This window comes from Lacerta agilis, chromosome 11 (assembly GCF_009819535.1).
Source record: "Lacerta agilis isolate rLacAgi1 chromosome 11, rLacAgi1.pri, whole genome shotgun sequence".
Lineage (NCBI taxonomy): Eukaryota > Metazoa > Chordata > Lepidosauria > Squamata > Lacertidae > Lacerta > Lacerta agilis.
The window spans coordinates 31,023,754-31,047,686 of NC_046322.1; the positions used below are offsets into that span (position 1 = coordinate 31,023,754).

Below are 23,933 nucleotides of genomic sequence, written 5' to 3' on the forward strand. Positions count from 1 at the left end.
GGATTCCTTTAACGGAATTCCCGCGCAGCAGCAGCAGCATTGGAGGGGCAGACACAGCCAATCTTTACCCCTCCAGCGACGAACACGAAAACCAATGCCTAACAGCCAACCTTACAAGTTGTGACTAATTGCTACGCAGTAGGCGAAAACCAGAAGGCACCAGCCAATCAGCCAACTGGAAAAATTCCTACCAGGCCCCTGCCACAACAGCAGACGACCCCATGACAGGCATAGCAAGGTCAACGCAGAGGCCTAAAACGAGGGAGGGGAGGGCGGGCGATCCGTTGCATGCAGCAAAAAGGAATAATGCAGGGCGTGCCGAGGCTTTTAAACCCTCTGTCTGTCCATCAACAAAATTGCAACATGAGTTTCTCCCCAACAACACCAATATGCCCAATCATAGCAGCGACCATCTATGATACCATCCCACTCTGGAAGGGTGGTTTTACTGGCCCCCACCGCAACCCGTGCTCTCTATGAAGGAGAACACGCATTCTCAGACTGAACAGCATGAACTGAAGTCGGTTCACTCTCCGACCTAAGCGCAGATGCTTTGCAACAAAATACCGCATAAATTCAAAAGTCAAGCAAATAAAACTGCTGCTCACTCAGCTGCCCCCTTTCTTTTTAAAACAGGGTTTTGTTTCATCCAAGTCAAAAATACTTTTTCCCCATATGTATATGAGAGAGAATGATTTTTAGCCTGTGGATTGTGCACAGATACTGGGGCAATGCTCACTATTTGCCTTCTGTTGTCAGGACTCCAGGAAAAGGTCTGGTCCTTGCATCACTCCTGTCTATCACACATGACAGCTTCAGAAAGAAGTCACTGAAGAATCTGCCTTGATTGATTACCATTTAGAGTTTACCAGAGGGTTTGAGCTGCTTTGTGTGTGTGCATGTGTTTGAAGGACCCCTTTCTTTAAGAGCTGCTATTTGCTGCAGGTGACAGTGTAGAAAATGAAAAAGGGGAGCAACTCTTTCCTTCTCTTGTGTGCTATATTGCTGACATACTTTATTGCTGGAACAAATGTGCTTTATTGTGCCTTGAGGAGTAGTTTCTCTTGGCGTGTGGCAGGAGAGAGCCTGTTTCTCCCCAGGGCACCCTCCCACCCCCTTTTTTCTCATTCATGGAAGCCTCACACATTCTGTCTGTATTGTGGGCTTGAATAGCCTTGTTCTCCACTTACCATGTTTATGCTTCCCCCACCCTTTCATGACTGAATGCGTTCTAGCACTCCAAGAGTTGTATTTGCAAGATCAGCCTGTCTTCAAGCTAGTCAGTATTAAACATGTGATAAACCTCAGGGTGGGAGAGCCAAGAATGGCGTGGCACCAATCTTCAGACTCCAGGAAATGAAATCCTAATTCAGGCTTTTGAACAAAACCGAGTGTTAAATATTAGCTTCTTCTTTTGAGATGAGGAAAAGAAGACATTTGATGAGCAGGATAAGGACATCTGCCAACAGACCTCTTCCCGACTGATCTCCATCCCATTTTTTTCTTCCTTTCTGTTAACCACTTCCCTCCACTTCTTTTCTTTAGAAACAATCAATAACGTTTATGCTTTTTTCCAGTTTATACAAACAGGATTAAAGCCAGACTTAGCAGTGATTAGAGTAGTTCTACTGAAATCGATAGAAGCTAATTCAGTCATTGCTAACATTAATGGACATCTTCTAAGCATGACCAGTATTTTATGCATCCTAAAGTGTTAAACAGCATGCCTCTGAATATCAGTTGCATGGAAATAACAGCAGAAGATGCTATTGCACTCAGGTCTTGCCGGGGTTTCCCACAGATGTCTTGTTGGTCACTGTGGGGAACATGATCCTGGACCCGACTGATCTTCATTTTGATCCAGCAGTGCTCTTATTCATTTCTTATGTAAACTTCCTGCCTTCCCAACTCACTCAGCAAAAGAGAACTGGTCCCAACTTCCGCTAGTTGCCATGAATATAATTTTAATCATGTCATCCTTCCAACACTACAATTCTACAATTCTGTGCATCCTTTTTTATTTAAAGGGATGGGGAAATGTTGTGCGAGAGTATGGAGAGGAGGAAGGCAGGGGACTAGGGTATATGAGAAGTAGCAAAGAAGTCTACCATGGCTGTATAAGCTTGCTCTCTTCATTGGCAGGGTGTCAAGAGAGCTGAGACTACATCTTTTCTGCACATTTTGATACAGCTTTTTCCAACTTTCCAACTAATTAATGAACATGCACTGTGTTTCGAGCTGAATTCTGACACAGGTTATAGAACTGAAGGGAGTAACAAGTTCACCTGATAGTTCCTTGCATTGTTTTATTAAGCAATGACTTATTGTGTATTTTCCCGAAAAACTCTGCTATTCTATATACCAGAGTGGCTAACCTGCAACCCTCTAGATTATGGTGGACTTTGTTTCCCATCATCCCCAGCCAGCATAACCAGCAGTCAAGACTGATGAGAGCTGGAGTCCAACACTGAGTGCCACAGGTTAGCTATCCCTGCTATAGATAGGAGAGACTACTTCGGGGGGGGGGAACACATGTTGTGCTCCTTCTGGGGTACTTTGTCCACCTTTGGTCCCCACCCTACACTCAGCTGTCACCTGTGGTTCCCAGAGCTGTTAGCAATGTCACAGCGGCCACACCCTGGGAAACCAGTGCAGTGATGCCTAACAAACAAAAGGGGCTTCACTGTGGATTGCACCCATCTGGGATATCCAATGTATGTCACTATGAGGCTCTCTGAAAGAATAATCCCACACTGGCCTAAAGGCACAACCTTGCTGATACATCTAGTCAGTGCCTAGATGGGTGATAGCTTGGAAACCGCCTGTATACTTTCTTGGGCTCCATGATGGAAGAAAAGCAGAATATAATGTATATTTTAAAATGTGGGATATGGAAGTGTAATTAGTAGGCAAGATAGACAGATAAATGAATGAATATATCCAACATAGAGTTCTGAAATAAATTATTAATTGGCACAATGAAATATTTTCAACTGCTATCAGCTTTGTCTTCAGAAATTCTCTTCTGTCACTTCTGCTTTTGTTTTTCTCCTTTTCCTGGCTTCTTCTTCTTCTTCATAGGAACAGAACATTTTAATGGGAAACTACCATGGCAAATTATAGAATGTGCTTTGGGGTTTCTTCAGTGCATATCTTTTTCATGAAGTTATTGAGGAAGTCCTCAGCTTTCTCATTCTGTCCATGTAAGGCAATTTGTTTGGCAAGAACTGGCAATATATATTTTTAGAATTGAATTGTGTTTTATAGGATTGGAGGAAACAGATTATCTAGTCCAGCTGTTTTTGAAGTCCAAGGATTCTCCATCACAAAGCTTTGCTCCAACTGGTTAAACTGGGAAGGGAAAATGAGCGGAGGGAGAAAGCCCTAGGGTAGTGACAGTTGTGTGTGTGTGTGTGTATGGCACTTTTGTTCCAAAAAGGTCAATATTTAATTTACAGCTGTAGTGATACCTTTTGTCTCATGTGACGAAGCACCTCTTATTTTCAAATCTTAGAAGAAAAATATTTTTTTGTTGAAATACCGGTAATTTGTTTCTTGACAAAAAAAATCATTTCCCCTCATTTTTTGAACCTTAAAGAAAATGAAAATGAAATGAAAATTTTAACAGGTATATTTGTATAGTTGGTGGCTATAGCTTATTTAAAACTACAGCTTGTAAATGTTTGATCATTGCTAGAGTCTAGAGAATTGCACATAGAATCACAGATTTATAGAACATAATCACAGAATGATAGAATTGTAGAGTTAGAAGGGACCTTGAGGAATCTCAGCTAAAGCATCAATGACAGTTGGTCATCCAACCTATGCTTAAACATCTCCAAGGGAGTCCATTCCATTGTAAAACAGCTCTTACTGTCAGAAATTTCTTCCTGATGTTTAGTCAGAATCTTGTAATTTGAATCCATTGGTTCGGGTCCTAGCTGCTGGAGCAGAAGAAAACAAGCTTGCTCCATCTTCTATGTGACTGCTCTTTAGATATCTGAAGATGGTTACCATATCTCCTCTCAGTCTTCTCTTACCCAGGCCAAACATACACAGCTCCCTCAACCGGTCCTCATCAGGCTTGGTTTCCAGACCCTTGATCATCTTGGTTGCCCTTCTCTTCTACCTAGTTTAATCTTCTACACATTTTTAAATAAGGAGATACTTGGGGAAATCTGCAATGTTCCAGAGATCAGTAGATGTTCATATACAAGTTTGTAAGACTTGCTACATATGTTCTCTGAGGGGCATGGTTCCTATTAAAAAAAAGCTTCCACCTGAAATTCCCATTGGAACCAAGACTTGAGAGAAGACTTCTTTGAATCACGAGAAACTAGCTGCATGCTGAAATACAGTAGAATTTTCATTTCAATAACTTCATTGAATGGCAACTTTTCACTCTTTTGCACAGTAGTACAGTCTTTGCACAATGCCTTTGTACAAGTAAGGATCAACTGCTATATTGCTAACTGAATACTTCATCAACCAATGTGTTCGATGAGATGTGTAATTAAGAATCAAGGGTCTACCTGTTCATTTTCAGAATTCTTGGGTTACTTTTTCCCATGGAAATTATCAGCTGTTGGCAATTTACCAGAATTAACAACTGTAAAAATACCAGACTTGTGCACTGCATTTTTTTTTCATACCCTGACTGGAATGCATATGAAGTTAACAAAAATAATTCCAGTAAGTGGAGTAAGCTTCTAATCCATGAGGACTCATTGACAAGCAAAGCTTTGCAGGAAAAAAAATGCTTATTTCATTGCAGAGCCAACCACGAGCTGTCACACTGGAATCATTCTTCATGGACCAAACAAAATTGCTTTCATGCATTTCACCAGTAATACGTCAAGTTTTTAAAAAGCTTAAAAAAAAAAGTTTGGGAACCCACCCAAGAATAAAAAGGAGAGAGAGAGAGAGAGAGAGAGAGAGAGAGAGAGAGAGAGAGATGTAGTTCCTAGTATCTTGCACCCTGGAGGTGTCTGGCATTCAGCAGGGCTTCCTATATAAACACAGCTCTCTCTGTAGGGTTCATGCTTAGCGTTAAAGGAGCTTTATTAAAATTGCCGCAAGCGTTTGCATATGAACTGAACTGAACTTCATGGACAAAAGCAAGTTAAGACCTCTTACCAATGTCAATGCATAATTTGCTGCAACTCTTAACCAAGCACTTTTGAAAAGAAATTCAGGTCTCAGGTTTAATACCTGGCGTCCCCAGATATGTCCCACTCCTGGGCTTCCCATAGGCATCTGGTTTGTCCACTAAGAGAACAGAATGCTAGACTAGGTGAGACTTTGGTTTGAGCCAGAAGGACTACTCTTACGTTCTTATGGAAAGCTCACAAGCAGACTCTCTTGTAGCCTGATTCGCCTTGCTCCAGGTTTCGTAGTAATAATAGCTGTGTGCCTAAGTCTAGACATAATATACTAGACATACCATGGTTTGTTCTAACCATAGTTCAGAAGCCCCACATTACAGTGTGACCTTCCATGTGTAAAATATCCAAACCGTTGCTTAGAGCTGCTTGTCTAGTGTTTCCCATCTGCTCAGTACTCAGCTTCAGACTTGGCTTAGTGCTGTGCGTGAGCCAACCCATTAAAGCCAGGGTTGCCATATTTCCAAAAGTGAAAATCCAGACACAAAAGTTGTTGTTAAAATAATTTTCATTTATATACATTTCAGTAGTTTAACAATAGTTCTAACATTTCAAACCTTGACTTCCTTCCTCCCCTTTCTGCGGTTCCTTAAACTTATTTTATCATTTCCTGCATATTCTAACTTAACCTATTCTTTTATTCATCTATTTTGATTATATATTCTTTTGAAACTGCAGGTTATTACAATAATCCTGCCAATGTCTTTATCTGTTGGACATAAAAGTTGTTCAGGAGCTTTTTTTTTTTAGTTTTGCCCAAAGTTGTTGCCCCCCCTTTTCTTTGCAAAATTTTTGGAGTTATTCTTAAGCGATTTTGCCAAAATCTATGCTTCCGACGTATGGCAACCCTAATTAAAGCAAGTCATTATTTACCTATACAAGCCATGGTGCCATGTGAAATCTGAACTACAAAAGGATTTGACCATGGGTTCTTCACATTTCAGTCCTGTTGGATTTCCTGGGGCTTCTTTAGAAGCACATGGGAATTTTATGATTCAAGTCTTGACAAACCTGGTTTGCTTCCCAAACTGGGGGGGGGGGAGCCTTTATCATATAAACATAGGGGCATCTGTCGATCAAACAATTCCTGTCTCTAAAGTTTGAGTTCCTAAAGTTCTGCTGAAGCTGCTTTCCCCTTTTAATTACTTGAATTCTTTAAAAGAAAAAAGAAGAAAAAGATATGCACATGCCTTGAGTAAATAGCCCCCTTCAGACATCATTAAGAGGTGTTTAAAAACCTTGTAGGGAAATTGCATTTCAAATAATTCAATTAGATTGGCGAGTGCCAGCTTTGATATCAGCAAAGCCTAACCATGTAAACAGAAAAAAAGCAGGTATTGTTTTTGGCACATTTTCCACTGAACTTGGATGATTACCATTTTGCTATTTGGGACCTTTGCAAGCAGGCGAAGCTGTAAAGGAGTCCACTGGAACCATTCATGTTATGGATTAACTACTTACAGCTACTCGGGGTTGTGCGCTGGGCCTCTTTCTCACAGGGGGGAGTTATTCATATCCTTTGGAAAACGCTGCTGATAATTAGTACTTTGTATGGCAGTGAGCTCACTCACATTACACAAGATTAGTGCTTTATTAAACGAGCAGACTGGTCTCTGCAGCCAGATTGTGTCTCACCCCTGGCTTGCTGGCAGCAAGGAAACAGGCGCACTGCCACTTTAAAACTGTCCAGAGACCTATGCTCATTTTGCTTCCCTTCCATGCAGACACATTTCACATGTTTGTAATATGGGGCTTCAGGATGCCAATGGGAAGAGGCAATGTTGCAACAAAAGGAAACAGAAGTTCTTTATACGAAAAGAACAAAGCATTTTCTTTCTTTCTTTCTTTCTTTCTTTCTTTCTTTCTTTCTTTCTTTCTTTCTTTCTTTCTTTCTTTCTTTCTTTCTTTCTTTCTTTCTTCAGTTTTACCCTACACAAATCTGTGCCTGTGCCCTTTCAGAGAGAGCATAAAGGAAGGTGGGGAGGGGGAGGAGAGAGAGAGACCGGGAGCCTTCCATGGAAGAAAGTTGCCTGGGAGAGTTAAATAAAACAAACAACCCCCACTTGAGAGTGCTGTAGGCAGACTGCAGACAAAAAGCCTGTTGTGCCAAAGACCCCCGGGACCCTCGAATAAAAGGATTTTTAAACTTAGCAAATATTTTCATTTTTGGTTGGTACGGCTTTTATTTAAGATACCCATTTGACCTACTCTGAGGAAGAGGAGGGGGAAGCCTGCCACTATAATTACTTGAAAGATATTGTTTGGTGACAAAATCGTGTTTATTTTGCTCAAACTAGTAAAGAGGCCACTCACACAGGCATTTGTTTGTATTTTTTGCTTAGTGAAACAAGGTAGCCCACTACCTTCAAGCAGCATATATATGGGCGTTTTGCTTTGTTTTTTAATCTTTGGGCGGGAACAAATGAATCTTAGAAGGCAGAAGCAGATTTAGCCTGCAAGTGTCCCTCTTCTCCAGAAACGTCCCTGATTTAAAGAAACTGTCCCGGTTTCTTATTTGACTCCAGAATGTCCCACTTTTCCTTAGGATGTCCCTATTTTCATTGGATAAATGTTCAAGGCCTTAGTTTTAACCTCCTCGGTTCTTCGAAGACTCAGACCGATATACCTCAGTGACTGCATCTCCCAGTACCATCTGCATGCTTCTGATCCAACCTTGCCATGTGAGCTAATATTATGTGCTGTGAAAAACAGGCCTTTGTGGTTGTTGTCCTGAGACTGTGAAGTGTTCTTGCCATAGCTGTCAAGTTTTGGATTTGAAAATAAGGGATCAGCAGTCTCATGTCAGTGGTGGGCGGAGTCAGAAACAAAAGTGGGCAGAGCAGCAATGTAAACTCCAAGCGGGCTCGGGCTTAGAGCGGAGCAAAGAGGAGGGCAGCCAGCAAAGAGGAGGGCAGCCATGTGCTCCGCGCATTGGAGCCCCATCGTCTTCTTGTCTGATCCCATCAAAACAGGACAGGAAGCAGCAGCTGCTCAAAGGCAGCCAGGCTCCGCCCACCAGCTAACCCTATTGGCCGGCTGAGGGGCTTGGCGGCAACGGATAGGGGCTGATGCAGGGGGAGGAATACACCCCCCTGTAAGCACGGGAAACGGCTCCCACTTGCTTTGAGGGCTGAGGCTTTTCTCTCCAAGTAGGCGAGGTCTTCCCACCCAGTCCCTGGCCAGCAGGGGAGGAGCTGCTTCCATCAAAAACGGGAAATTTAAGGGAAATAAAAAATAAGGGAGAGCAGCGGGAAACTGCTTGAAATAAGGGAGAATCCCGGGGAAAACGGGATACTTGACAGCACTGGTTCTTGCTTTCCTTGGCCTCCTCCTGTTTTTTGGAAAGGCTGCAAGGTGCTGCTTTTATGATTGCCATTTGGTATAACCGGACTTTTTTTAAAATTGACATACACTAACTGTCTGCTGCTTTTCATGTTATAGTTGTGACAAGTTGGAAAAGCCATTTTAATCATAGAGACCCATAAAGTGTGTAGGATGGCTAGGCAGGCAGGCAGGCTGTTTCTTCATTGTCTGACGGGGCTGGCCCAAGATATTTTGCTGCCTGGGGCAAAAAGCATCCCATTTAATATACAGAAGCTGACTGGAGTGGCAGCCGAATCTTTCAACACTTGTGACAGGACGACATCCTCTACCATATCCATAACAGAGTGCAGCAGCTGGGCTTAGAGAGTGCAGAGCAGGCTGTGTGGGACACACAGATCTTTCACTCAGCACCTTGTAGCTACTGCCTGCTCCCCAGTATCTTCCACTTGAGGTGGTGGCCTCCCTTTGCCTAATGGTAGAGTGGGTCCTGTTGCCTGTTGTGATAATATAGCACAAATGTCTGAAATGGGAATTTTTGAGTGTAGTCTTCAGTGATGTGTGGTTTGTTGTTGTTTTTTGTAAACTGCTGATGTAACAAAACCAGTTGCTTGAATCTGCATTTTATTAAGACTTGCTCTAAAAACCCAGTTCCTCTCTTTGTTCTTCCTTCTCTCTTCCTCTCCTATGCACAGCTAGCTAGAGACACCATACCATTAAGCACACGAAGCTCGCAGAAGGCAATGGGAAGATTGTGATTGATTTCCTTGGTATTTGTGCTGAGCACTAAAGGAATCACATCTTTCCGGTGTATTAAAGCTCTTAACCTCCTTTAATCAAGGACGTTTATTATCCTGGTCCAGCAACGAGTAAACAGCTCCATCTAGTGGGGATTTTCCGTGACGCTGAATAAGCATTTACACTGAGCTGATCTCTTCTAGTTTCGGTGGAAAATAGCTTTAAATCTCCAAATGATAGCTCCCCAATAGCAAAATACAAACTCAGAGCATTTTTTAAAAAATTTTTTACATAAGGCACTTTGTTATTTTATACCAGGAAATCATTACGAGACATGTGGGAAACATATCTCAGAAGCTATATGTGCTGAGAGATCCACAGGCTAAAAATTTGGCATGCAGTCAGAAATTTTACAGTATCCCACAACCTAATAAGTCATGTTAGGCCCTTTCATGTGGAAAATTCTCAGGTGTCTGGTGTGGAAAACTCAGTGTACCTGAGGTACATAAGTAATATTTACACTAGTCCAATCAGCAGACTCCAGTAGGAGGGAGCTAATAGGATTTTATGTGGGTGGCACATCCAAAGTAGAGACTTGTATAAAGTTTTGTCTGTCCTGCATTAAAGTATGCAGATCTGCTTTCTGAATGTTCCCATGAACTCTCTTATTCTTTTACTCAGAGTGGCATGTTTAACTATGCAACTAGATTAGGTCTATCCTCCCCTGATTCATTGCAGCCTCCTGGGGAATTCCAATGATACATTTGTCTTTTCCCACCTCTGTGTGTGAATATCAGCAGCACACATAAGTTCATCAACGGTAGCTGTTGGGATGGGAGAATGTCTTCCTTCTGTTCTGTGCAACATCTCCGCCTTGATTCAGAAGGGGAAGGTGGAGTTTGTACACTATTTCAAGTCTGGCAAAACCTGCTGGTTACACTGTACAAACACATGACTCCTAAACACACTGTTTTTGTGTGTGCTTATGATTTTTGAATGTACATAATAACATGTGAAGGAGACAAACACATCTGTCAAACTGGTACACTTAGGCATTGATCTTAAACACCAGGGTTGGGGAACTAGTGCTCTCCAGCTCTCATTGGACTCCATATCCCATCAGCCCAACCATGGGTGGGAGGGCCTCAGGTTCCCTACCCCTGTGATGCAAGCTTAGTGGGAAGCAGGCCCCACTGAATACACTGAGACCTATTTCCGGGTTGTCTCTTGACTCTCTTATCATTTTACCTATATAGTACATGTTGATAAAAATGTTAGCTTGCACACTTTAGGTGTGCATTTAAAAACTGTGTTTGTTTTTGCTACATCTACAGAGTGCCATGGGCAATGTGCAGTATTACACTAATTAAAAGCTGCCTTCAGTGGAACCAAAGCCATGTTTAGTTCATTATGAATCAGCTCAGCCTGAGCTCGCTAAACTCAGGGCACCTTTGATAGGTCAACTTGCAGACAACCCAGCTGTTCATGTGGGCAATGGAAGGAGTTTACTTGAAGTTAAATAAACTTCAGAAGAAATTTACCAGTGTAGGAAACACAGTTTCTAGATAAAAAACCTGAAAGGTCTTATCTGCCTCAGTGGAGAGTTCCCCCACCCCTAATAGATAAGAGGGATTGTGGGAAAGACAACACTGGTTAGTGAAGGTTTCCGGTGTTCAATTTTAATGCACTCACTGATAAATGCTAGGCTTATTTTGCTTTGCTTTGAAGGTGTCCTTGGCTTCTTGGGTTTTATGAAAGGCTTGTAACATTCCCTCTGCCCACATAGACAAAAATTTCCAGGGGATAGTGGAAGGAAGAGAAAGAAAACCTCAGTTCTCTTAAGGAAGCGTTTAAAGAAGCGGAAAATTAAATGACTTACTTAATTTTGGGACTTCTTTATTAGAAAGAGCCACATCCTTGATATCGGATGCTCATTGGTTTCTCACACAATGGTCAAGTAATTATGCTTTCTGCATTGGCAGTTGATTTAGTCATGGTTCATTACACTATGTCCCATTGACTGCTCTGGAATGTGAAATCCCAACTATTGATCCCAGGATTTCAGAGATAAAAGGGATAGCTGTTATCATTCAGTATCTATTGCATTGCTTAGATACTGTTCACGACAGATTCACCTTGACAACATCCAAACAACTGAAGAGCCATGAGAATTACTTATTGGTTACCCAAGTAACTAAGCTGCTATAAAGCCAGAATAGGTTAGGATATATGCAAAAGATTTCAAGAAAGAAAAGGTAGAGTTGTATATTTTGGATGTGCGTCTTGAGTGAATGACAAAAGTTAGCAAGCAGCTAACAAAAGCAGTTGTTGTTTTTATCTTGTTTTGTTTAAATGCAGTTTCAAGAAAGGATTTCTGTAACTCTTGTGGAATGGAGCAGTATAATTTAACTGAAACTTAAATGTTAGATACCATAGAAATGGGTAGCAGTAGGAACACAGTCCTATAACTAATAAGGAATGACCACACTACAGTATATACTTTCTCTGAAATAATGATAAATTATTGGAAAGTGGTGCTTAGTTGGCAATGCAGAAGGCAGCTTTAATTTTCTGTAATGAATCTCGCCAAGAAAGATCTATGTGAAAGCCAGCATGGGATTATAGTTTGGATGTCAGATTAGGACTGGGGAGTCACAGATTTAAGTCTATCCTCAGCCATAAAGTTAATATAGTGACCATGGGCCAGTTAATGTTCCTCGGCCTAATCTACTTTACAGGGTTGTTTGAAAAATATGGGTAGCATGCACCATCTTAAATGAGGAATTCTCCCAAACTGGGGTTGCCTCTTCTATGCTGGTGCCTTCTACAACACGTCTGCATCATCTAAAAAACAAAGACGGCGTGCTTTTGGCTTCAGAACTCTTGTTCAATTAACTTGCAAATTCAATATATTGATGAACTATTTAATTAATTAAAGCTTGTAAGCAAATCAACTTAGAGAGAAGCCCCTGTTGGTGAAGCAACTTTGTTTTGTTCTTGTGGGGAGGCCCAGAGGTCGAGCAAAGTGTGTCCTTCCCTCCCACCTATGACAATGTGCTGCCATAGGATTGTGCCATTTCTGCATGTATTGGGAAATGTGCTTTGGACATGGTGCTTCCATGCCCGCTCCCCATTTTACCCAGCTTCCCTTCCCTTTAGCAGGATTCCCCAACAACAGCACCTGCCATCTAAGGCAGCTGCTTCAGTCAGCCTAATGGTAGGGCAGGCCATGCACCCAATTACTTTTCAAGAAATGGGGTACAGGAGAGCTTGGGTTCAAATGGATGTCAAAGCTGGAAGTACCAAAAATCTGTTGAGAACATCTCACCATCTAGCTCAGCATCCTGAGCTATGCTGGTTTTGCTTCGGCATATGCTTGCCTGTTTTATCTTTGCCAGTGCTTTCCACCAGTTTTCCAGAGACTAATATTAAGAGAAGTGACCTGTAATTTCCAGGAGCCTCTTCCCCTCCATCCCTTTAAAACAAACAAACAAACAAACAAACAAACAAACAAACAAACAAAAAGCGGTGTTACATTGGCTACTTTCCAGTCTTTAGGTATGGAAGCTTATCTTAGCGACAAGTTGTATATACTTGTTAGAAGATGGGCAATGTCACATTTCAGTTCTCATCTGTTGACACTTGTATGTGAGGATCACTCCTGTAAAGATTGCTGTGCATTTTGTTCCATATTCTTGATGGCCTGTATATTATCCCAAGCAGCACCACTCTGCACACAGAGAACATATCCCCACATGCCATTGTATCTGTGGAAGCTTGTTATTGTACCTGGATCATCCTTCGGTTGATTTAAGTACAAAAGCAAGACTTTTAGCTGATGGCTTCATTCATCTATTAAAGCATAATACTTTATTTCTTCATTTATACAAAGATGTAACTTAGCTGGAAAGTAACTGGGAAAGGAGTATTGTTTTTGTATCCGCCTGTTCATTTGCCTGGCTAAGCTTCAAAAATATAAGACATTGTTCTGTGCCAAAACTGGAAGTGAAACATTCTGTTTCTCTTCCATGTGTTATTTGAAAAATACAGAAATAGAATAAAATAGAAAGTACAAAGACATGGAGCACAAACCGCAGCAATGTTGCCTGCATGAGCCCTGTTGAAATTAGTTGGTGGAAATCAATTGAAAGCTTCTGCACAAGACACTTCCATGAACACACCAGGAGAAGCTCCCATGAAATGATGTCCATTTTCACCTAAATCTATTAAAAGATATATCTGGATCACGTTCCCATTGGTAGCCTTGCTCATGCATCAGTTAACTGATACTGTGGTTGCTGAAATCCCAACCCTTAAAGTCTTGCAGAAGATTGTAGTTGTGGAGCTTAGTGAAAGATTGAGGTCCTTTCTTCTCATCAGAAAGTTAATTTATCTACTATCACTTTCCATCTTACTAGGGAGGGGTAGTATCTTTGGTGGTGGGGGGGGCACATTGTGCTGCTTCTGGGGTAGTTTGCCTACCTTTGGTCCCCACCCTGCACTCAGCTCTCACCTATTGCTCCTAAAAGCTGTCAGCAAGTGACAGTGGCCACACCACAGGAAACGGTTTTGACTGGCCGGCCAAACCAGGTGAGGGTAGCTGATGGGTCTAAAACCCTCAGCAAGTTAGAGACTTTCCCTGCATGCCAAGACAGGCTCCAGCGGATTGGGTGGGCGAAACCAATAGTGGGTCGAACAGTTATGAAGACACTTTCTGGACATGCTGTAGAGGGAAGTGAGAGGCAGATGGGGCTCATCAACCTCCCATCTAGGAGGACATAGGAGCCAAGTCTTAGGGGCTGAAGACCCTTCACCCCCCCCCCAAAAAAGGCTTGGGCCTCCCAAAGTTGATGGGCATTGTCATTCAAACGGTGTATGTGTGCTGTGTGATGGGATCAGTTATGCAGGGCAGGGCTTACCTGGGCCACCCCAATATTTTATTCAAGTTGGTATCCCTGGAGAAGGAAAACGGTGAAGCTAAACCTCCACTGCCTTGCGGGAGATCTTTGGGAGAAGAAAAGGTTAATGAGCAAACCCTACACAAATGCAGAGCTGGATGGCGCCTTGTACGCCTCCTTCCAAAAATTCCTGCAGCCTAGCTGAGGCCCAACATATCGCTCTGCTTTCTTTGGACCACATCAACAAGGCCAAAAGAGAGGTCTTGTTCTCTGCGCAGCCCAAAACCTCCATACACACTTCAGGGCACCCAGGAGAGGTCACTTCAGTGCTGCTAATGCAGTGGTTGGACTTTGACCCCCAGAGATGAGCTCGTTTATCTCTGGAGACAGACGAATGCCAACAACAACAAGCACATGATGCCACACAGGTAGTGGCAAAATGTAAAGCTTGCCTTGATCATATGAGGTGTATATGGGGTTTGCAGCCTGTGGTCCTCCAGATATTGTTGAGCTACAATTCTCTCCACTCCTGGTCACTGGCTATGTTAGCTGGGACTGATGGGAGCTGGGAGTCCAACAACAACTGGAGGGCCACAGTTGCCTCACCAGAGCCATCTGAGCACCATCTGCACTGAGATCTTCCAATAATTGATCTGCATCAGTTAAACCTGACTTCCACCCATATTTGTAAAAGGAGGACTCAAGCCCCCAATGCACTTGTCTTGTGCCATGTTTTAATGCGGGCCAAGGGAACCGTTTCTGAAGGCTTATCTCCCCATCAGTGATGCTTGGCTAAATAAGGAAATGGAAAAGTTCAATGTGTGTAGCATGGAGAGTTAAGAAAGCATTTCAGGAGTCTGGAACCTCCTCTGTTAAGTGGTTCTGGCATTAGTAAAAAGCAGCATGAGAGTCAGAAAGCCAAAGTAAATGTGCGCAGTGATGATATCAGCTGTGAGGCAACAGCATGTTACGGCTGGGGATGTGGTGCAATCTTGCAAAATCCATTCCATGGGACTGAAGGGCCTTGCCAGCAGCATATGCAAGCCAGGGCTCACGGCTGTTATTGCAGACCCTTGATGTAAAGGCTCTTGAATCTTTGTTGGCTGGAATGTAACGTCTTGAAATCCCAAGGCTGCCATTTCTGCCAGGAGTTGACCACCAGCATCCCCTGCTAGCATATGGAAACTAAAATGAATATTCAGCTATTGGGAGGAAAAGGTGTTACTTAGAGGCTTGGCTACGGAGTGACTGAAGTCACTTAGTAGTTTTGGATGAGGTTCGCAAAATAAGCCCTGACTCTTGCAGTTATATTCAGAGTTTAGAAATCAAGTCAGTTCATTGCTTGGGATAGAATTGTAGGGTTGGAAAGGACCCTGAGGGTCATCTGGTCCAACTCTCTGCAAGGCAGGAATCTTAACTTAATCATACATGACAGGTGGCCATCCAGCCTCTGCTTGAGAACCTCCAAAGAAAGGATAGGGAGTCTGTTCTGGAGTCAAGCAGCTCTTGCTGTCAGAAAGTTCTTCCTGATGTTTAGTTGGAATCTCCTAGAATACCAATGTGTATTATACCATGATACCAGGCAAGAATGATCAATGCATAGTTTGATCCTATGCATATTTAGATAGGAAAAAAGACGCTGTAATTCAGTGGGTCTTTCTCACAGATAAGTATGCATAAGACTGTAGCCCTAGCCTTATGGCAATTAAAATGTTTTATAGCCTGGCACAGACGATGCTTTTAATGCAGCCCAATTTAGAAGTCTACAGTTCACTTGCCTGTATACATAAAACGCTATTATTGACATACTGGAGGAAATACAACACTAAAATACTATACAGTATTCAAAATACTATATTCCGCTTTTCCACAGCCAGGGTAATTAAGCACCACTTTTGTGTGATACATTAACTTTATTAGTAAAATGTTCTCAGGAAGACATTATGTTTGGATTACTAGATTAAGAATTAAAGGAAAACAATTTGTACTTTTTATAAGCATGTAAGTGGACCAGCTCCAAGAAATAAGCACTGAGATTAAATAAAAGCACTTGTGAACTGTGCCATTATGACCATTTAAGGGACAGAGTGGCTGGTACATGCCAGGTATTTATGAGGATTCTTGCTCTTCTAGAAACTTATTTTTATCCACCATTAATTTCTACTTGAAATGAAAGTTTTGTAGCGCCACAAAGAATAGCTAAAAAGATTTCAAGCACTGTATTCTCCCTCTCTTTTCCTGGTCACTCATATATCTGTATCTGTACGCAAGACAAAGAATAGCACAATGTAGCACCTACTTTGCCGTAGTCCTATTTATTTGGATAGAGAGTTTTGAAACATATTCCAATGCTATGCATTACAGAAATGAAAAAGGGATAGCTTGGCAAGGGAAGCATTTTTCTCTCTCTGGGCTATTTGAGAAACAAGACACAAGGCTGAGTAGTGCATACTGCATAGCACAGACTGTCCATGTGGCAATCCCTGATGGGTGCTTCCTTGTTAGACTCTTCACTAAAATTTCAGCTTTCTCAGTTATTAATATAAGTATTTCACTATTTTCAGGGTGGGGGTGAGAGGGATTGAAGATGTGATGGCAACATACCTTAAAAAAAATTAGAAAATAGGTCAAACAAACAATCCTCCAATATATTTGAAAACTTTCTGATTCCTAAACTAAGGACCTACCCAAATGTGATGCTAAATTGCACATTTGCCTTGAGGAGTGGCTCACCTAAATGTGATGTTAAATGCATCTTTGCAATCGGGAGTGGCCGGTGGGGATGGCAGTGGCATGTACTTCGCCTTCTGGCTCTGCAGTTTGTTGCTGGAAGAGGGAGGTTGGCACTGTGTGAACACAGCAGGAGTGCCAGATCAACTTGCCTTACAGCATTGACTTTTCTCTAGCCTTGCTTTTCACCCTCCCAGGCAGCCACAGCATCATCAGTTCCAGGAGGCCAGCTGCGTGCTCCTGCTCCTTTGCCCTTGCTTGGCGCTGTGGTCTAAACCACTGAGCCTCTTGGGCTTGCCCATCAGAAGGTCACCCCGCGATGGGGTGAGCTCCCATTGCTCTGCCCCAGCTCCTGCCAACCTAGCAGTTCGAAATCACACCACTGGAAGTAGATAAATAGGAACCACTGTGACAGGAAGGCAAACAGTGTTTCCGTGCGCTCTGGTTTCCGTCACGGTGTCCCGTTGTGCCAGAAGCAGTTTAGTCATGCTGACCACATGACCCAAAAAGCTGTCTGTGGACAAACACCATCTCCCTCGGACTGAAAGCGAGATTAGTGCCGCAACCCCATAGTCGCCTTTGACTGGACTTAACCGTCCAGGGGTCCTTTACCTTTACCTTACTGTATTTAATGTATACATTTCAAAAAAAATTCAAATAATAGCCATGGTACTCGGGGAAGGATAATTAGTGGAATAGCAATGGGTGGAGAACCCTTTACTCTTATCCTGTTGAAAATCCCCCCTCTCAAGCTGCTATTTGCATTGGGAGGGAACATTTTATTGACTTCAGGGGGAAATTTCTTCCCAGTGCAGATAGCAGCTTCAGAGGACAGGTTTTCCTTGGGACTACGAGGAGGAAGGAAATATTTACATTTCATTGGTCCTTAACTTAGCAAGCCCTGCTTGAATTCAGTTTCTCTTAAACCATGTCTCTGGTATTTTTCTTTATCTTCTTCAGCAATATGAAAACTGGAGACCAAACCAGCCAGACAGTTTCTTTTCTTCTGGAGAAGACTGTGTCGTTATAATTTGGCACGAGAACGGCCAGTGGAATGATGTACCATGCAACTATCATCTCACCTACACTTGCAAGAAAGGAACAGGTAAAGATTTTCAGACCAGGATCACAAATTGCCACGTGAAATACACAAGAAGTGCAGGCATGTGAACATGCATGTGCAAGTCATAATGTCTGAAGACTAGCATACTTCATTGCAGGCCGAGCTATGTTAGTGCTGCAGAAATCAGTGCTGGCTATGTTATTGAAACCGGCTGCGTGCCGTTACTAAAAATGTGCTTAAACAAATGAGTGCACTCTTAAGAAGAATACTTCATTCCAACTTTAGCTTTCTTGTAATTTCATGTTTCAGCTGTGTAAGAGAAAAATGCAATGACATATGACTGCCATCCTAACTCCACTTATTTTGATTCAGCACTGAATTCAATAGGCTTTATTTCTGAGTAGATGTGGTTAGGGTTGTGTTGTTCCACTTGTGAGATCCTTCAATGAGCAGAGTTCCTTCCCATGGGGGTTTGGTCCCACGGGTCCCTCATATGAGCAAAAATGCCTATATGCAAAGTACCCCCTTGGAACTGCCCCGCATGAGCAACCCTAGTTTTCTGGAGCTGGCACGCCTTGCCCCCCAAATCAGACAAAGAGCTTAAAAGCTCTTTCGTGGTGGGTAACCCAGGCAGAGCTGGCATGAAAAGAGCTTTTAACCTCTGTGCCTTGATTGTGGGGCAAGGCCGTCTCAGCATGCTGGTTCTCGGATGCTCTCATGACATCTCAAGTGGCTGTCCATGTTCCCGTGAGATTTCGCACGAGCCTTCCTAGCCTTCTTCCAATGTTATCAACTTCTAGTGACTATTTAGGAAAGGTTGAAAATTGTTGTAATCAAATTAAGTTATACTTCCAATTGACTAATTTAGTTTTTAAAAATGAAGGCTATGGGCCCCCACCCCTTTAATCAAACTCTCTAAAAATGACTGAGAACCCAGTCTGAATAGTGGGCTTTTTGGAGATAGAAGGGAGCTTTGTCCGAGGTTATGGTGTGGAAGAAAACTGACAATAAGTCTGAATTTGTATTTTTAGTTGCCTGTGGCCAGCCACCAGTTGTAGAAAATGCAAAGACTTTTGGGAAGATGAAGCCTCGCTATGAAATCAACTCCTTGATCAGATACCACTGCAAAGACGGTTTTATCCAGCGCCATGTTCCAATCATCCGGTGCCAAGGGAATGGACGATGGGATTTGCCTAAAATCACCTGCATGAATCGTGAGTTGCCTTTGCAGAGGGACTTGTGATTGCCAAGGTTCAGGCTAGACCCTCACCAGTCTGTCAAATGTCTTTGCATGGAGGAGGAGAGACCATTCCCTGCCCCCAACACACCTCTCCACTCTGCCCTGTAGAGAGTGTTATTTAATGCAGGTGCTCCATACAGGTGTATGACCATTCTGATGCTCATTTTATTCCATCATCTTATTTTTATGATGTGGGAGAATTGTGCAAATTGGACATCTGCACAATTGGATTTTCAAACAGAGAGCCTGAATTGCATGTGACTCTAAGATGGTTCACAGGTTACTCTGAATACAGTACAAGCCGTCTTTACACTTGTACAAATATTTGTGTGAAAGAGTGTATACTTGTTCATATGAACAGCTCTGCTGTTATGTAGGCAGGTACACAGACTGTACACTTGCTGAACAACACACATGCATTACTGTATGAGTGTGTAGCTCAACTATTTGTGCTCACAGTTTCACAGACTGCACCCTCGTTGAATGTAATGTGTGAACACCCATGTTACCTCCATGCCCTCTCCTCCACCACACAAAGACTCTACGCTGGTCAGGACATGTCTGAACCTGAGTTGTGTGTCTAACACAGTGCATCTCTTCATCATGCTTCTAGTTTTGCTGGCATGCTTACAACATTTTCCTTCTTTTCTTTCTCTTTTGTTTCCAGCATCCTCATTCCAAAGGACTTACTCTAAGAAATATTATTATAAACATTCTTCACCAGGAAAGGGAAACTCATTAAATTCATCAAAACATTTTCATCGTTGGATCAGGACATGGCAGGATTCAAGGCGCTGAACGCACTCTGGCAAAAGCAGGATGTTCTCCATGCCAGCCAAAGTCCTAACTTAACTGTGCCTTTTTAAAAATCAATTATAGGAGTATTACCAAGCATTTTTTTTATTTTTTTGAAAACTTAAGGACCTCAGAACTCTCAGCACACATCTGTGATTGCTACAAATGCAAAATTGAAAAGGGAGACATTGCCAGCCATCTATAGCATGTTAATGTTCATATGTCATTGATGAGGGAACATTAGTGTCCCTGTCCCAGCATCCTATAATAATTAAAACTCTTCCATTTTAGCACCAATGATAATGTAAATAAGATGATTTAATGGTGTTTTAATGTGTGTTTCGTTAAAAGAACAGCAACCCTGTATATACAATGAAATGTCACACTAAGTTCAAGTTTATTTATGGCTATTTGGCCTCAGAGGTCTTTAATCATTTTTTGTTTGTTTGTTTGTTTGTCTTGAGGTACTTCATCAGGCTGAAAATAATTTTAAATTGCAGTCTGCTCTCTCTTTTCTTTTTGTAACCGTGGGAGAAAACGGCTGTTGCAATGGCTGAAGATGAGCAAAGTAGCAGAGGAAGGCTGCTCTTTCCCAGCAGAGGTCCATAGAGAACTGTGTGGTGCAAATCTTACACATAAGGAGCACAGCAAGCAGGAACAAACCTGAACAATGGACTGCAGTGTGGAACTTGACTTCCGTCCTTTTCAGCATTGGCACTGATTGAAAAGGGACTTGCCTGGAGGACTTGCCTGGAGGACTTTTTTTAAAAAATGACAAGGAGGGCCTGTAGGAATAACAATAATAACAATAACAATAATAAGTTCTAATACAATAAATCTCAACCAGGGCCACTTTTTTTTTACGATGACTTTTACAACACTAACCGTGGGTCTACATTACAGCTCTCTGCATTTTAAGATGGAGATACGATAGACCTACAACTTTTGTTGTACAAAAAACCCGAACAAATGAAAAAGTAAATAATTTTGTATATATAAATATATATAACCATTTTTAATCCTTTTATAAAGTAATGAATGTTTGTGTATGAATGCTGCAGCTGTGAAGCGTACCTAAATAAATGAAGTAAGCCATACTGATATAATTTATTGGATGTTCTTTTTATCCTGAAATAGCTTGGTAGCTTGTTTTCAGCCTCCAAGCTCATCCTGATGCATTTGGGAGAACTAGACTTGGCTTCAAATGTTTTTGACTTGACTTGAGAGAATATATCTATATCTATATAATAAATGGGATCATGAGTGAGAACTGTGTGACTTGTAAGCAATCAATACCTTGGTTTGTGGATAATCTGTGTGTTCCTAGAACTATTGTAGATTTTTCTTCCTAGTAGGCCTAGTTTAAGAAGGGGATATGTCTCCTTGGGTCTTCTCGATTCATCTTCCATGGCCAGGTGGGGTACACTGCAGTAATTGCAGAAAGTGGTACTTTCAAGGGCCAGGCTGGGTTGGTACTTTCAAGGGCTAGATGTATCTTATCTCCAGATCCATGCCATGCATGTTCTGGGGAGCCAAGAGTGTATCTTCCCTCTCCACACTTCTGGTATGCCTTCCTCGCCTCCAGAGTTGCCACTGCCAACACAAGGGTGTGACATTTTAATCTGGCCTTGTGCATCAAGTCTAACACAGGACACTTTCTGGATATTATCTGGGATATCGGCCACACAAAAATGGGTCTGCTCTGCATGGATGCCTGGTGATATCAGAGATGCAGTATAAGCATTCCAGGAGTGTGCAGAGGGACGTAATGTACACTCTCTGCATCAGGCGCAAATGGTGGGTCTTTGAACAAGTATGGTCCTATCTGGCCCAAAATAATCCCCCCCCCCAGTTTTTAGCTTTGTTGAGGAGAGAAGAAAAGATCTGAAATGTTCTGTTCTTTTGAATTCCAAAAACGTATGAAAGAAGAAAAATATTCTAGTTGTATCAGTACATGTGAAGTTTGTAAGTAGAAGGTAACATTAATCAGTAAGGGCTAGCTGATAGACTGACCTCTTCATAATCCAATTCTGTTGTGTACGTTTAGTATGTGATGTAACTATAGTTGTGAAGAGAGATCACAAGTCAAGAAGCCCTGGATTGGTGCAGCAATGTGTCTTCACACTTAAATGTTGTGCGGCTAGAATTTCATATAGATGCAGCCTCATGTGGTGTGGATTATTTTCTTGTAAAGGGCTTCCTCTCAAGACCCAGGTTATGGTCTGAAGGCCCATTTTGCTGACACTAAGCAACTCTGGACTTCCTCAGTGCCTGGATGGGAAGACTTCCAGGGCCTTTGGTGCCATGATGGAAGAAAGGCAGGATAAAATGTAAGAAAACAAACAGTAACTCTGATTTGGGCATGTTCCCTTAGGTAGTTTACAGTTTCCCACTGCCTAAAACCTCTTTCAGCAGAATTAATGCACCCTGAGAACTTGAGTTACCATAGACTGATTAAATAATGGTATGGTAGATTAACACAGTTTCTTTCCTCTGTGCAACAATCTGCAAACAAAAAATGGAAGAATCTAACTGAAACTGGGCCATATATTAAATGAGCTTTAAGACAATGATGCACAATATCTGGCAGGCCAAAAAAAAACAGAGTTGGAGAGGAGTGGTGAGATCCCATTTCAAGTGCCCTGTTGTGTGATTATCAGAAGCAAAACTGAACCATGCTGTGAGAAATAGGTGTGCTAACCTTCCATGTTAAGACAGAGGTAGTTGGCGAGTAAGCTTGCTCACCAAAGGTCTATGATGAGCATAAACAATATATAGCTTCATTTTGTTGCACGTTCAGTAGCTTCACTCTTACAAAGGCCCAAGGGTTCCCAGACTGGGACTAGTTTTGTGAAATGTAAAATCACCTTGAGAAGAATCATGGTCCCTCATAAAAAGCTACCACTGTTTTGAACTGTACATTTCTTTCCTTTTCTATACCCGTAATACTTTTTCACTATATTCTATTTTGTATGGTGTGTAATGTGAATGTTTTGGGGTTTTTGTGAAAGAACTTTAGAAACCTTGTTAATTTTGTTTTATATATCTGCTTCTGGCTCACCAAAGAAATCTTGTTTTGCTCTACTGTGATATGTTCTGTTTATTGCATGTCTTCAAATTTAAGTCTTATGTAATGTCAAGTTCTACTGATGAGTCAAGTCAAATAACCAAGAACAACAAATACTGAGTGATGCAAACACTTTCATAACTTTTTTCTACATTTCTAATAACTTTTTAGCTGATTAACCAGAGTCAATTTTTTTATTGACTTTTAATGGGAAATTGATTTGACCATAGTCAATTAGATGCAGGTAATTTATGAAATCTGTTTTATAATACACCATATATATATATATATATATATATATATATATATATATATATATATATATATATATATATATATATATAAATCTTGTGTAAACTGAGATTATTCTCAATAAACAGTATATATATGTTCTTTTGTACAAAAATACACTAGTGTAGGTTTTATCACTGCTTTTCACCATTTGTACTGAAACAGACATTTTGATCTTGTTGGTACCAGCACAAGGTTCACTGCTGTTACTCCTGCTGTTATTCCTGGGACTCACTGACAAATCAAGGTAAGTGGGGGAGAGGGAACTGCAGAATTGCTGAACCTCAGCTCAGCCAAATAATATTACAAAGACTTTTCAAAGGATTTGAAAGAAGGGGTGTACTTTGCAAAGTAGAGGTGCTCTATCATTACAAAATAAAAAAATAAATTAAATCATTTGGCATTGTGCTAAGTAAGTGCATGCATTTCTGAGTCATGCCTGTCCTCCTCCTTAGTTGATTTCTTTGTGAAGTTTGGTCTTTGAAACAGCTTTCCAGTCTTACTGAACATATGCGCAGTTTGGCTACATTTTGTCCCTTACACCACTATGGTGGCTAACCTTTGGCCCCCCCCCCAGATTGGAGCTAGACTACAACTCCAATCTTCCCCGACTATTGGCCATGCTGGC

At 41.7% G+C, this 23,933-nt stretch overlaps 1 protein-coding gene across 5 annotated transcripts in view; it reads left to right on the forward strand.

Annotated features, from left to right (window-relative positions):
- VCAN (versican) overlaps positions 1-21,214 on the forward strand; it is a 121,331-nt gene extending 100,117 nt beyond the window's left edge. For all 5 annotated transcript variants that reach the window (XM_033164153.1, XM_033164150.1, XM_033164152.1 and 2 more), the window contains 3 exons: positions 17,810-17,954; positions 18,944-19,126; positions 19,820-21,214. In XM_033164153.1, the coding sequence (XP_033020044.1) occupies positions 17,810-17,954; positions 18,944-19,126; positions 19,820-19,950 (459 nt within the window). In that variant the 3' untranslated portion in view covers positions 19,951-21,214. The remainder of the gene's footprint in view (positions 1-17,809; positions 17,955-18,943; positions 19,127-19,819) is intronic.
- Positions 21,215-23,933: the final 2,719 nt, after the last annotated feature.